Below are 15,093 nucleotides of genomic sequence, written 5' to 3' on the forward strand. Positions count from 1 at the left end.
CTAGATTATAAATTATATAATCTAGAGGATTATAATCTGAAACAAATAGGGTCTAAGATAGTTTCTCTCTCAGTTTTAATCATTTAAATCAGGAAGAAAAGGTTAATAAAGAGAGGTATAAAGATTAGTAGGGTGGATGTGATCGATAAGATATCTATGCCAAATTTTCAAAAAGATTAGGCGTCTCCGGCGGGCGCAGCGGCAACTCCGGCAGAATGACAAACTTGAAGAAGACATCCGAGCACTCTTTGCCATGCCGGCCACTGCAGTCACCGTACGTACGCTTTGTCCATTGGTCGTATCTTGTTGCTGCAGCCCTGGACACATCCACATGACGTTGCTACCATCATCTCCTCCTGTTGTCCGGTTACAAACCCACCCCAGCAGCTCCAGCCACCAGGGTTTGAAACGTGACAGGCGGCACTGAGCCAGCAACATCGCTTCGAGGATTCCCGTGCACATGCATGGGGTACTTGTGTAGCCATATGGATCCTCCGGAAGGCCCGAACTCAATGCGCTGCAGTAGTTTGTCGTCGGTAGTTTGGGGCTTTGGGCACTGAACGCTCATGCCAACTCTACTCTGACCTTGGGCAGCTGGCCAGGGCAACACAGCATCAATAACGAACGGTCTTGGAAGCGGGGCACCAAGTGACATTCGAACACTCTTTGCCTGCCGCAGTCACGTACGCTTTGTCCCTTTTGTACCCTTGCTGCTGCTGCAGCGCACTACAGCCTCGGACATCCACCATGGCAAACGGCCTCTACTCCCTGCAGGCTCCTGTACAAGTAGGAGTGTACAACCCAATCCATGCACCAGAACCAGCAGGTTTGGAACATCGAGGATTGCCAAGCATGAATTAATGGGCGGATCATCAGAACCCAGAAAGAGTCCAGGACCAAGGTCAAACAAACGGGACGAAGACGACGGGGCCATTCCACCATTGGCCACGCGCCTGCCGAGCCCTGGCTGCACCGCGCTTTCCACCGCCCAGTCTAGGGTCAAAAGACTGCAAGGAGTAGCAGTCTGGCGCGGACGACGTCACCGGAGTTCCTGTCCCGTAGCCTGCGCTGCGCCACCTTTCCTCCCCCGCCAACACTGTACCACGCGCGCGTCTCTGCACGGGTTCTGAACTTCCGGCACGCGCGGAATCGGCACCGTGTGGTCTCCCTTCTTTCTTTACGCGTCCAAACCTGCGCCACGGACCATGCCGGCGGCAATGGCGGCGCCACCGCCGGCGGAGCACTCGCCGCCGCCTCCTAAACGAACGTGAGGTGCCGCCACCGATTTGGGTTAAGATGAACATGCATCGGAACAATGTTTTGCTTGCCGCGGTTAAGCTGTGTCCCTTCCTTTGCATCTTCTATATGCTCCGTATCTCCTTACCCTATACTTCAGACCTATGGGAGCACTATTTAGCTTAACATAAATGATATTATTTTTTTTGTCAATCTTGTTTGCACTTGTTTTTCCGGGAATATGCATTGGATCATTTTATACGCCTTATTTCATATCATGCTCTGGAGTATGGAGATCTTCGTGAAAAACGCATGGCCGGCTATGCTTCTAAAATGTTCGACATTATTTTGGCAAGATTGTGTGTCGTCTCTTCTACAAAAACGGGAACTGCCCCCAACCGAGAACTAACGACGTCACCGCATTTTCTGGGGAGAAAGAAAGAGCAATGAAGGTTTGAGAAAACCAAGAGTCTCGCGCTAGTCCGCGTCGAATCCATCTTCTTCCCTCTCACGAGCAGCCACCGCTACTCAAACCGCGCCACCCCAAGCGGCCGCCGGCCAACTGATCGCCCGGCGGCCCCCAATGGTGGTGCCGCGGGAGCCGGCGGCCACCGCGCAGGTCAGCGTCGGCGGCTTCCGCACCGGCCTCTCGGCGCGTGGCCTCGCCGACCACCTGGAGTCCGTCGCCGGCAGGGTCTGGCGATGCCGGGTCAAGGCCTCTTGTGCGCCGCCCGACACCTACCCCGACTTCCAGTTCCAGCGCCGCCGCCGCCTCCTCCCTGCCGCGGACGCGTCCGGCCGGGCGGCGCCGTCGCGGAGCCCGTCCTACACGCCGCGCCGGCGCCGGGCCCCGGACGGTGACTACGACGACGACGACGGCGACGGCGACGCGGCGTTCCGGGGCGCGCCGTCGCCGTGCCGTCCCGCGGCCCCACCGCACGCCTTCGTCCACTTCGCGCACCCGGAGGCCGCGCGCCGCGCCGCCGCCGGGTCCGAGCTCATCGTGCGCGCCCAGAACGGCAACGGCTCCGCCCGCGCGGCGGCCCGCCACCGGGACACCGCCGAGCCGTTCCGCTTCGCGGGCTCGCGCGTCGAGCTGGGCAACCTCTGGGCGCCCGACGCCTTCGCCGTCGCCTGGCGCGCCCCGGAGCCGGAGGACGCTGACGCCGCCGCGCCGGCAGGGGGGCTCGTCTTCGAGGTCGACCCGTCCGACGGTGCCTGCCGGCTGGTGTTCTCCTGCGACGCCGCGTTCGCGCTCCCCGGCGCCCGCGGGGCCCCGGCGGTGCTGCGCTGCGACGTCAAGCTCGAGTTCTCCTTCCTCGAGATCGCCGAGGTCATGGCGTTCCAGGCCGACGACTCGCTGCTCCTCCGGCTCTCCGCCGCGCCCTTGCTGTACTACCGTACGGCAGCCGACGACGTCCACCAACCGGTGCCCTTCCACCTGCCCGACGACGATGACGACCCATGGATACGGACCACCGACATCACCCCCAGCGGCGCGATCGGGCGGTGCTGGGTGTACAGGGTCTCGTTCAGGGCGTGGTGTTGGCCGAAGATGAAGGACGCACTGGCGTGCATGAAGAGGCAGGAAGTGCCTGTCGTGTTCTGCGACATTGGGCGTCGGGGGCTCAATGTCAACGATGAGCCAGCGTTCGGGCAACCAACGGAGGACCTGTTCTTCTGCGTGGAGCGTGAGGGGCTAAGGTTTCCCGTGTTGTTCTTGGTTAATGTGCTGGTGCACAAGGGAATAGTGAATGAACACCAGCTCACGTCGGAGTTCTTTGGTTTGCTGGAGAAAGAAGATGATGATGTGAATGTGGCTGCATTGACAGAACTGTTGGGAGAGAAATTGCAAGTGTTTTATTTATGCAGGAGGCTAAAGAATGCGCAGGACAGGGCTGCCAAGAACAACAGACTTCTTCATCTTCACGGCAGCAGAAAGGTTACTGGTGATCACAATGCCGTGGTGCGAAGCATGATGATCACTCCCACCAGGGCATATTGCCTGCCGCCTCAAGTAGAGCTCTCTAACCGTGTTATCCGACATTATCATCGAGTGGCAGACCGGTTCCTGAGGGTAACTTTCATGGATGAGGGTATGCAGCCACTGAACATCAACGCGCTGAACTTCTGTGTGGCGCCGATAGTCAAGGACATGATGTCAAACTCGCCCCAGCAGAAGACAACAGTTCATAGGCGTGTCCAAACAATTTTGACGAAGGGTTTCTGCATGTGTGGCAGGAAGTACTCATTCCTTGCATTCTCATCGAACCAGCTGAGGAAGAGGTCAGCTTGGTTCTTTGCGGAGGATGGCACAACATCGACTGCAAGCATTAGACAGTGGATGGGACAGTTCCCTAGTAATAATGTCGCGAAGCACGCTGCTCGAATGGGGCAGTGCTTCACATCTACATATGCAACAGTAACGATGCAACCGGATGAGGTCAATGAGTTTCTTGAGGATGTTAAGCGTAATGGATACAATTTCTCTGATGGAATTGGCAAAATCACGCCAGGCCTCGCAATGGAAGTTGCTAAGAGGTTGCCTCTGATGCATAACTATCCCCCATCTGCGTACCAGATCAGATATGCAGGATTCAAGGGTGTTCTTGCTGTCTGGCCAGGAAAAAATGATGGGATACAAATTTCCCTTAGGCCAAGCATGAGGAAGTTTGAGTCTACCCACTTGGTGTTAGAAGTGGTGTCCTGGACAAAGTTCCAACCAGCATACCTGAACCGCCAGATTATAACATTGCTGACCTCCTTGGGTGTTCCTGATGCTATCTTTTGGCAAATGCAGGAGGCAATGCTTCATAATCTCGACAGAATTTTATCAGACAGAGATGTTGCTTACCAGGTTGTAACAAACTGTTGCTCTGAGCATGCAACCATACCAGCACTGATGCTTAGTGCTGGGTTTACTCCTGCAACTGAGCCACACCTGAAGGCAATGCTTTTAGCTATAAGATCCTCACAGCTTCAGGGTCTTTTGGAGAAAACAAAGATTTTTGTGCCCAAGGGAAGGTGGTTGATGGGCTGCCTTGATGAACTTGGGATCCTTGAGCAAGGGCAATGTTTTATTCGGGCCTCAGTGCCGTCACTCAACAAATATTTTGTGAAGCATGACTCAAGAATTTCCTCGGCAAACAAAAGTGCAGAGGTTATTGTAGGTACAATTGTGATGGCAAAGAATCCCTGCCTTCATCCTGGGGATGTCCGTATCCTTGAAGCAGTAGATGTGCCTGAACTGCATCACCTTGTTGATTGCTTGGTCTTCCCCAAGAAAGGTAAGAGGCCGCACCCCAATGAAGCGTCTGGGAGTGATCTTGATGGGGATGTCTACTTTGTGACATGGGATAAAAATCTTGTGCCTCCGAGGAAAAAGAGCTGGCCACCTATGGATTACTCCCCGGTTGAAGCAAAACAGCTACCGCGCAGAGTACGTCAACATGTAAGTTCAACTATTCTTGGCATGCTGGCAATTCTTTCCTAAAATATTTGTTCAATTTAGATGTCTTCCGTATCATGTCTGATTATTTAGTATTTTGCTTCAAGTGAGATGAAGTAGCATGTTGATTCAAGCTAGTTCATTAACCTTGTCGTGAAAAACAGGTGGACACATATGGTTGTGAAAATAATATTATTCTTGTGACTGACACAAATGCAAGGGATGCTAATCTGGTAGTGGCTGTTTGTATTGGATTTGGATTAGCATTGTGATTGTCTGGTTGCAAAATATGAACACCCCCCCCCCCCCTCAGTCGTTAAAAAAAGGGTCTATTTTCCTAGCTCCAAGTACTGCTTGTCTACTTAAACCCCTAAAATTCCGAATCAGTCAACTCCTCTGAATTATTTAATTGGAAGTTCACCACAAAGGACAAACTGTTTTTTTTCTCATCATACATGGTTGTATTTTTTAGTTCAAATTTTGTGTAATGAGAGATGATATCGTAACCTATGTTAGAGAAATAATTTGGTGATTATTTTATTACTTTCATGCGTTTCATATCTCAACTCTTAAGCCTATACTAATCATAAAATGGTGACTTACAGACATTGAGAGTGTCTCCAACACACAGCTTAAACCACCAATATTAAATGTCATTTCTTGTTCAAAATCTGAATATCTTTAATTGAGAATAAAATCTATACATTATGTACTCATATTCATTTTTCCAATTTAATCCTTTGGGACAACATTAATGGAAAAATTTAAAATTGTATGGCAGCACACAAATATCAATTATTTTTTACCGGAGGAAATACCTGGTATTCACTACGTAGAGATAGGGGCTCATGGTAGAGGTAATTCTGAAAAGTAGCAGTCAGCAAACCTGATGTGAGAACTTATTGATCTGGTTTTCAGTGTGGCTTGATTTTTTGTAGAGGAAGTGCAATTATTGATTATTATTTATTGAGTTGCAGATTATTTATTGATTATTATACTTTTGGCTTAGGAAATCCTGGGTCAAGCAGTTACAGATCACTTAAGCTACAATTGATCAGCACCCCTTTTATATGTCATTTGGTCAAATGCAACCGCTTCCTTATTTCTTAAAATGAAATTCAAAAACTAATTTTAGTATTAGCTTAAATACCAGGTATCAATAATTTAAAGTCCATTTGTTATGAGGTAGCTCCTTCTCTTTGGGTTTTGAAGTTTGCAGAGGTGAATGTTTATTTTCCAATTGATCAGATGCCTATAACTAGCATCCCAAAACTCTGACTTGCATCTTTATTTCACCTGGTTTCTGCAAATTGCTTCGTTCTTTGTGCACAAATATTTATTTTCGTAACACATCATTAACAAGATCTTGCTCTTGTAACAGGATATCATTGATTTCTTCTTGAAGAACATGATTAGTGAGATTCTTGGTCTGATAAGCAATGCTCATGTTGTTCATGCTGACTATAGTAAGTATGGAGCTATGGATGATAAGTGCATTCAGTTGGCAGAACTAGCAGCCACTGCTGTGGACTTCCCCAAGACCGGCAAAATGGTGACAATGCCACCATCCCTTCGACCACAAGAATATCCTGACTTCATGGGAAAGGAAGATGACATCTCCTATAAATCAGAAAAGATCCTTGGAAAGCTTTATCGGTCAATCCAACAGTATAACCTTGGAAGATCTTTGGAAGACTCTATCAGAAACGATGTCCCTTATGACACCAAACTGGAAGTTCCTGGTGCATCGCATTTCCTCGCAGATGCTTGGCAATGCAAGTGCTCGTACGAATCACAGCTGAACGGGCTGCTCAATCAATACGGCGTGCGCACTGAAGCAGAGGTCGTGACAGGGGAGATATATTCGCTTACAGAAAGAAACAAAAAGAAGAAGAATGAGATAAAAGAGAGGCTCAAGCACGCACATTCCAAACTCCACCAGGAGTTCCGGAATATCTTTGAAAGCATTGGAGCAGATCATGGTGAGATCTCTGACGACAAGAAAAATCTGGTATATGAGATGAAGGCCTCTGCGTGGTACCAGGTAACCTATCACCCATACTGGATCCAATTCTCAAGGAAGATGACTGAGTTTGATGGTAAGGAAATGCCGGCAAGGCTCAGCTTTGCATGGATCGCTGTAGACTACTTGGCACACATAAAGATGAGGTGCCGAGGAGAAGTGGATGCCAGTTCAAAGGACCGCAGCCTACATTTTCTGCGACGATACGGTCAGGGCCGTGAGGTTTCCTGCTTGTCTGAAGCAAGACCACTCTGCCATTTTGCCTTGCCTATTTGAAGCGAGACCACTCAAGTTGAGAGGCCACTCACCTGAGCTCAAACATAGTACTCTTACTATTTGTAGGACTAAAGCCAGAGACATGCCTTCTTCTGGTGCTGAAGATTTTTAGATGGACTACGCTGCTCTTAATTCTAATTACGAACACGACTGGTTGACTTCTTGTTTCTTTGTTGTGGAATCATTGAGTTTAACCAATCTTTGCCCCATAACTACCGTGAGATTATTACCTACTCCAATGCTTGTGGCACAACCATTACTCGCCCCCATTTTTGTGTTGCTGTCAGACTAACCTGATTATGGGCTGCATCCGACTCAACCAAAAAAGCCCGATCTGACCTGCCCCAATCACCATTACGTTGGGTGGGCTCAGGCCTGTTATTTTGACCTAGTGTTAGTTTTGGGTCAGGCCCACCACAGCCCATTAACAACACTCGGCGCAACGAGAAATCCGGCCGGCTCGTTCGGCTGGCTGCTGCTGCTCGGCTCGGACTGGATGAAGCGCGGAGGGCCGCGGGCATGGGAAGCATGCGCGGGCTGCCGCTAGGAACCTAGGGCTCTATAGGATGGTGGTCTGACATTGATAGGACATGCGACAGGTTGCTAATTGGCCGTAGGTTTGGTTTTCAAATTTAAAACTCACTTTTCTCTCAAACGGCGCATTAAATTTTGGTTCCGTTTGAATCACATAACCGCATCAGCGAAAGGGAGCATCTTCAAGAAGGTTGATTCAAGAAACCGTGCGAATTCGGAAGCAGCCGGGACTGAAGAAAAAACACCTTCCTCCTGGGTGCTCCGATCCATCCGTCGAAGTATGCGAAGATGGCGAGCTGGATTACCGTTAGAGCGTCGACCCAACTCCGGGCCAAGTGCTCGATCCGCCGCGGGAACATGAAGGCCGGCGACCTGTCGTCGTTGGTGGTGATGCTGAGGACCCAGCTGACGCCCAGATCCGACAACCACCTCTCCAGGACCAGATCTTCGTCGTCGTCGCCGGCGGCCGCCGAGAATTCCTGAACGAGGCCATTGACGTGCCCGCGCGTCTTCTCGGTTCCTTCCTCGAGCTCGAGCCACGGGAACTGGTCAAGCTCGAACCTGTTGTGGAAAGTCGTAGGCAGGTCTGCGGGGCCTCCTTGGTCGTCGAAGGACTGCAGCTGAGAGCTGCCGGATGTGTAGGTGGAGGAGAGGGAGCCTGAGGTGCTGCTGCTACTAGTAGCATACACCACCAGACGGGTCGGCGGGAGCCACCAGCTGGGCCTCTGAAGCTGCTGCGCTCCGGCGACGGCGACGGTCACGATGGTGGGTCCAGTGGATGAGCCGCCGTCGACATCCATGCTCTCCGCCGCCGCCATGTGAGCTAGACAGTTGCGGGTTGAGGAGAGACGCGTGTTATCGAGTGCCGTGTGTGCCGGGTTGCTCTTCATGCTACATTAATACACTGTGCTGCACTGAGTCACAACACAAAACGAGACCAAAAAAAAAATAGAATGGGAAGAGGGAAGCCGGTGAAGTCGAAAAAAGTGGTTCCCCTTCAGTTTCAGCACGTGCTACGATACGTTAAAGTGCTCTATAGTGTTGAAGTCAAAGCCGGTCCTTATACTTTCATGTTTGTGCACCGTTTTATTCAGGTATTGGAAATGAATTTGTTGTTATATCAAATGGCTTCACTTTTGAAGCTGCACGTGGATCTGGCGAAAAGGAAAACCAGAGAGGTTCCACTGTTTTAGCCGATGCTCTTTTTATTTTTTAAAAAGAAAGAGTAAAATACACGGGCGCTCCCTAAGCTTGTCATGATGTATCATTTAGATTCTTAAATTCTCAAAATGCACATCCAGATCCAAACCCTCAAAACACATTTTCAGATCCCCCAACTTGTCTTAGGGTGTCATCCGAGTCCTTAAACTCTCAAAGTGCATTTTAAAATCTCTCAATCAAGCGCCAAGCAACACATGCGCGATCAATAGCATAAGGTGGTTGTGAAGGCAATGAGCGAGGAGGAAGCATTGACATTAGCAACATGTGACAAGTTTTAAGATTTGAAAATGTATTTTGAGAGTTTAAGGATCCGGATGAAACCCGAGGACAAGTTGGGGTGGAGGGGGGCTATATACGCACTTTGAGAATTTATGAACCCATATGACACTTTGAGATAAGTCTGAGGATTTGAAAATGCATTTTGAATGTTTATGATCCGGAGAACGTCACGGGACAAGTTCAGGGACCACTGTTAGGCCTGCTAATGGGACGGGTTGAAATGGGTTTTATGGGACAGGTTGTGACGTGGGTATGTTTGAATGAGTTAAAATGGGTTTTAGTATCTAATGGGTTGGGGGGGTTGGAAATAGTTTTTTTTTGTTTGTATGTATTTAACTCAGGTTTCAGACTTCGGCTCTTGACGGGGGACTCATATATAGATTTAGTCACACTACTTTGCACAAAGTACTGCACGGTCAAATTAAATCATCTCCAACAATTTTTGATCAATTTCGCTCAAATTTCAAGGTGTGAACGCGAGTTTTTAATTTTAGGATCCGGCTCTTGACGCGGGGCTCGCATGTAAGTCCAGCCGCAGCACTTTGCACAAAGTAGCGAACCTTTAAACTGAGTCGTCTCCAACAAATCTCGATCAATTTCTCTAAATTTTTAAGGTGTGAATGCGAGGTTCTAGTTTTAGGGTCCGACTCTTAACGCGGGGCCCACATATAAGTCCAGTCGTGATACTTTGCACAAAGTAGCGGACTGTCAAACTAAGTTATCTACAACAAATTTTGATCAATTTCGCTTAAATTTTAAGGTTTGAACGCGAGGTTTAAGTTTTAGGGTCCAACTCCAACTCTTGATGCAGGGCCCACGTGTAAGTTCAGCCGCAACACTTTGCACAAAGTAGCAGACTATCAAACTGAGTCATCTCTCCAATAAATTTAGATTATTTTTTCCAAAATTTTAAGGTGTGAACATGATGTTTTAGTTTTACGATCTAGCTCTTGATGTGGGGTCCAAATGTAGGTTCAGCCGCAACACTTTACCCAAAGTAGGACCGTCAAATTGAGTCATTTAATGTTTGAACGAGGTTTTAATTTTAGGATGTGACTCTTTATGCGGGCTTATACGTTCATAGTTTCATATATCAATTGGTGGAGTAGCTCGGGTTAGATTTAGATAATAGAATTATGAGGCAGGATGTGTGGGGGGAATGAGTTAATTTAAAACGGGTTGAAGCCAGGTTTCAAGCCTAACCGCTGTTGTATTTTACTCTATATAAGCTAGGAGACAAGAACATGCATTGATCAAGTTCACGTGACGTACATGTACAATATCTATAATTATTATTCAGTCACAAGTCGAGCCATGCGCCAACATCATGAAACTAAAGGCCAATTTTGTGCGATTACGTGGAAAAGGCAAATGTTGAGGGAACGAGATAATAAGAGCGACTAATATCTAATTGAGGTCAGGACATTGCTCGCCAACGTTCTGAAAAATAATTTAACCCTTTTCAAGTACATGTGATTGGTCATGGTGAAACACAAACAATTCAATATCGGTCGGGCAGATACAGCTCCTCAGAGGTTCACATGATGTTTTTCAGACACATCAGAGCTGTGATGAAACGTAATGACAGTACAGGCAATGCCAAGTGACCACAGAAAAAAGAAACATCCCTCGGAATTATTGTGAAACCAAATCATACAATGCGCTCCAGCTCCCGAGCGTAGCTGAGGGTCTGGTTGATTAGCTGCAAGGACGGAATCTCCTTGCAGGGCTGCGACTCCTTGGCCTTCTGGAAGAAGACAGAGCCGTTCTTTATCTCCCACTCCGGGTGCTCCTGTTAATGATATATGACATTATAAGAATCTACACTGAACACCAAACGATTCCACAGGGAAATACAATCAGATACAGGAGGAAGAAAATGAAAGATTGAAATTACCTCTGTGATGTACTGGTTCAGTTCTTGGTCCGAACTGAACATCAGCATTTGTTTGGCATCACTTATGGATAGGGAATCATAACCCTTCTCGCTGCACCCAGCGATCTCATCTCTGCATGACGAGAAAACACTGTGAGCATCTCCACAATGATAAAATCATACGATCAGAAAACAACCAGTAGTAACAGAAGCCCACTCACCTAACTGTTTTGGCAAGAAGGTCCATGAAGTAAACATAGGTCTCGTGCGGCACAGCCTGCCGAGCGCTCAACACTCGGTTGTAGGCGCCCTCCATAAAGGATTGCTCAAGCTCCACAGCATGCTTGATGCAAGGATGCTCAAGTGCCTTGACAGGCAAAAGCTCCAGCTCGGTGTGGAACTCTGCAATTCTATTCTGGACCAACAGCCTCAGAAGATTGAGCCCCAAAATTGGGTACTCTTCCGGTGAGGGGGGAATTATGCCACTGCATGAACAAATATCAGTTAGTATCAAATATGAAAATTCTTTAGCATGAATAACAGAGCAAATGCACAACAAAAGTTCCAGCATGCTACTGAACAAAATACCCGTAGTGGCAATATTCAATCAGATTCCAAATTTGCTAACAAACATGTCCCAAGACCTGGAAACGCAAGCATATACCCAACAGGCCTAACCCTACACACAAGTTCCAGTTTAAACTCATTTTAGGAACTCCTCCTAGGAAATAACTACTTGACACTATTGTGGGGTCAGAGAACATGTTAACCAACACAAATTAACATTTTGTCAGTCCCACTAACCGGACACCTCAATTTACACAAACAAACATACCAGAAGGTCTGATTTTCAAACAGGGTAGCCAGTTGGCTGCATATTACATTGGCAGGGCAGAACCCTAAGGTGCATAGGGCATATAGCTATTCCGAATTATCATCTATGAAGTTATTTTTGTTTCATGCATATCAGAAAAATACACCTTCAAATCAAGCTTTACAATTTAAATCTAAATTTCAGATTAATCCAATCTAAAGAAATAAGCAAAATTGATATTGAAAATCTATTGACAAATAGGGTAATGAGGAACTAACCATGTGTCCATGTAATAAGGCTTCAGTTGGCAGAAATCGCGTTCAAATGCATCTTGGTCCTCAAGTTTCACACTCAAAACAACCGCATGCTCATAAATGTCCCCTGAAATGTGTTAGATAAAAGTTTAGCACTTGGTCTGTTGAAGGACAATTAGAAGGATTGCATAACAATTTACTGGCCTCTCGAACGTTTATTAACTACTAAATAGCTCAGTCATAAACAAGCACAAGTAAAACATAAATCAATTAGCACAACCAATGTTTCATCTCTGTGTACAAGCATGGTAATGAAACAAAGCATCATATGCAATATCCAATACTTGTTTCTAATATAGGAAGCAACATTATCTGTGAATTCACAGTGAGTTAAAAAGAAGAATGCAATTTTACAAATACTAGAGCAGTAGAGAATTGCTAGTGCAACAACTGATGTAGAAACAGGAGGCCAAGTTCATCTTACTTGCAAGTTTGAGCTCCTCCACAGAGTTGGGTGCCTGCTGAAACAACGGCGGAAGGCTGGGGAATTTGGTGAGCTGGACCTGCAGAAGCAAGACGTTTTCGCATGTCAATCACATTTGCAATTCAAATGAAGTTATCGTACCTTACTGTCGCAAAATCACACAGAGCAATTCAATTGTCCAGTAAAAATCCGGGCTTTCCGTCACAAATCAAACTAGAACCTGACGAGAAGTCGAATGGCGGATCTACACAGTCGGATCTAATATATAATCAACTAAAGCAGCAAAGAGCGACGGTACATCACGAAAAACTGCTAAAAATCCGTCCTTTCTTGCTGCAGAGTGCAAACCAATCGGACACGGATGGAAGGACCCTAGAGCCAAATCGAAAACGATCAAAACACGGCGAAACCCATCGCGCCGGCGTCACCGGATCAGCCCTACGCCGGAAGAAAAGGCACAAACAAATCGTATCCTCGAACCACAGGTAAAAATCGCATCTTCCATGCCGCCAGCCTGAAATCCCAACCCCAAAACCCCACAAACAACCACCGCGAAATCCCCCGGGGAAACCGAAGGATCGGGGAAGCAAACGGCGGGCGAGACAGATCCAGCGGGACCAGCGCACACGCACCTTGAGCTGCGAGAGGAGGGTGACGCAGGCGTCGAGGTCGTTGCGGGCGTACGCCGCCTTGAAGCGGGCGAACATCTGGGCCACCTCCGTCAGCTTCGGATCCATCGGCGGCGGCTGCGGCGGCGGCGGCGTGCGCTGGAGGCTGGAGCTCACGGTCTCGGCGACTCGACTCCTCGTCTCTCTCTGCTGCGGGTGCGGGGGATGCGAGGCGAGTTTGCTTGCGGGTTGGGTTGATGAGTTTTTTTTTTCCTCCCTCCCCTCTTGCTCCAGTTTTATCGTAGCGGGCCATGATTTGGTTGGGCCGGGTTCCGACTCGGAGCCGGCGGTGTTCTGCACTTCTGCTATCCGACACGGACTCGTACCTGGATCTCTCTCAACCTCTCTTTCCCCTTTGCTACAGTTCCAGAGGCGTAGAGGGGCGATTCTCCTCCCCGGTGCCGATCTTGCCGGATTTCCTTCTCCTCCGGTGGCCCTTCGGTGGAGGGAAGGGAATCTTGCGATTTCGGTAGCCGGAGTGTATAATCCCCTATTACTACTGTTGCTAGGGTTAGAGTAGGGTTAAGCTTCCCTTTACGTCGGTGTTCGAATTCTCTGTGGACTTATTAGCGCCGTTGGTGCTTGTGACATCAATGGCATCGTCGATCCTGCATCCCTTGACAGATTGAATGGAGTGCGGAGGACTCAAGGTGGTCTTAGGTTTTTAGTCCACCTTCTCGTATGTACGGGTTGGTGTATATCGATCCCTCTAGAGGGTGTTGTCCGTCGTTCGGGGTTGACCAGTGAGGCGAATGGCGTCCGATCTCGAAAACGACGAGGAGTCGGCATTTTGCCGTTTGCCGGTGCATTCAATGGATTAATTGCGCACTTATAGTGTGTTACTGATGGGCTATTTAAAATTTCAACATTTTTTTGTTGATTCGAGATACGGCCACGAGCTTCATCTTGGATCTTCTTCATATATGGTGTATTCTTTTTCTTAGTCAGGAGTGCCCTGTTGGGGGTTGGATATGCTGCATGTACGAGCTTTGGTCCTGTTCGATTCAGCTTATAAGCCGGCTGAAAAGCTGAAAAGCTGAAATGACTGATTTGTTGTTAGAGAAAAACACTGTTTGTCGGCTGATAAGCCACTGAATAAGCTGAAGCGAATAACCGTTTGTTATCATATAATTATTAAAATCCAACCCGTTCTAAAAAAAATCCGACCCGGACTCTATCTGCCAGGTTTGGACCTCCGTGTCAGGATCATGGCCATGTATGCTCTTCTCCTTTTGTGAAGGACACAGGCCAGCATGGCAGCATATGTCTTATGGTAGCCTGCCACGTTGTCATTGCAGTCGGATGGACACGAGAGAAAAAAAAATGAACTCATGTCTTCAATGGCGACATAGATCCCTCAGCGGCTGTCTGTAGGTTCACCATGTGCGGCCTGTCCGCCTGTATTCACCATTCAAACCAAAGCCATGTGATGAATTGGGACGATGGAGAGTTGGAGAGAGAGTCAGAGAAGTGGGTGGAGCCACGAAGACGTGCATAAAAACACTCAAGGGTGTTTATAAACTAAAATTTCTATCGCATCGAATGTTTAGATACTAATTAGGAGTATTAAATATAAACTAATTATAAAACCAATTGCACAGATGGAGACTAATTTGCGAGACGAATCTATTAAGCCTAATTAGTTCATGATTTGACAATGTGATGCTACAGTAAACATGTGCTAATGATGGATTAATTAGGCTTAACAGATTCATCTCGTGAATTAGCCTCCATCTGTGTAATTAGTTTTATAATTAGCTCATATTTAATCCTCCTAATTAGCCTCCGAATATTCGATGTGACATGAATTTTAGGTCCTAAAGATCCAAACACCCCCAAGCGCAAGAGTTCAGAAGCCAAAGGTTAGGTTGGCTGTGTATTTATGTGTAGTTTTTCTGCACACACAAATCCACGTGCCAAAACTAAGAAGGTGTTTGGATCTTTAATCCAAACTTATGTCACATCGAATATTCGGAGGCT

At 47.6% G+C, this 15,093-nt stretch overlaps 2 protein-coding genes across 2 annotated transcripts; one reads left to right on the forward strand and one right to left on the reverse strand.

Annotated features, from left to right (window-relative positions):
• Nucleotides 1-1,610: 1,610 nt before the first annotated feature.
• On the forward strand, nt 1,611-7,152 carry LOC117859987 (probable RNA-dependent RNA polymerase SHL2). The gene is made up of 2 exons (XM_072294659.1): nt 1,611-4,687; nt 6,066-7,152. The coding sequence occupies exons 1-2, from the start codon at nt 1,820-1,822 to the stop codon at nt 6,981-6,983; spliced, it is 3,786 nt and encodes a 1,261-aa protein (XP_072150760.1). The 5' UTR covers nt 1,611-1,819; the 3' UTR covers nt 6,984-7,152.
• Nucleotides 7,153-10,493: 3,341 nt separating this feature from the next.
• On the reverse strand, nt 10,494-13,323 carry LOC117862255 (26S proteasome non-ATPase regulatory subunit 8 homolog A). The gene is made up of 6 exons (XM_034745788.2): nt 13,078-13,323; nt 12,446-12,524; nt 11,986-12,088; nt 11,115-11,378; nt 10,915-11,026; nt 10,494-10,809 (listed from the first exon to the last, which is right to left on the reverse strand). The coding sequence occupies exons 1-6, from the start codon at nt 13,180-13,182 to the stop codon at nt 10,669-10,671; spliced, it is 804 nt and encodes a 267-aa protein (XP_034601679.1). The 5' UTR covers nt 13,183-13,323; the 3' UTR covers nt 10,494-10,668.
• Between the last annotated feature and the right edge of the window lie 1,770 nt (nt 13,324-15,093).

Source organism: Setaria viridis, chromosome 6, assembly GCF_005286985.2.
Source record: "Setaria viridis chromosome 6, Setaria_viridis_v4.0, whole genome shotgun sequence".
NCBI lineage: Eukaryota > Viridiplantae > Streptophyta > Magnoliopsida > Poales > Poaceae > Setaria > Setaria viridis.

What these genes read in the sequence shown, in the direction of transcription:
- LOC117859987 (XM_072294659.1), top strand. Translation starts at nt 1,820, where the DNA reads ATGGTGGTGCCGCGGGAGCCGGCGGCCACCGCGCAGGTCAGCGTCGGC. An exon ending in CGCGCAGAGTACGTCAACAT is followed by an intron (nt 4,688 to 6,065) that starts GTAAGTTCAACT and finishes CTCTTGTAACAG; the next exon opens with GATATCATTGATTTCTTCTT.
- LOC117862255 (XM_034745788.2), bottom strand. Translation starts at nt 13,182, where the DNA reads ATGGATCCGAAGCTGACGGAGGTGGCCCAGATGTTCGCCCGCTTCAAG. An exon ending in GGAGGAGCTCAAACTTGCAA is followed by an intron (nt 12,089 to 12,445) that starts GTAAGATGAACT and finishes AACACATTTCAG; the next exon opens with GGGACATTTATGAGCATGCG. An exon ending in TGAACCAGTACATCACAGAG is followed by an intron (nt 10,810 to 10,914) that starts GTAATTTCAATC and finishes TATCATTAACAG; the next exon opens with GAGCACCCGGAGTGGGAGAT.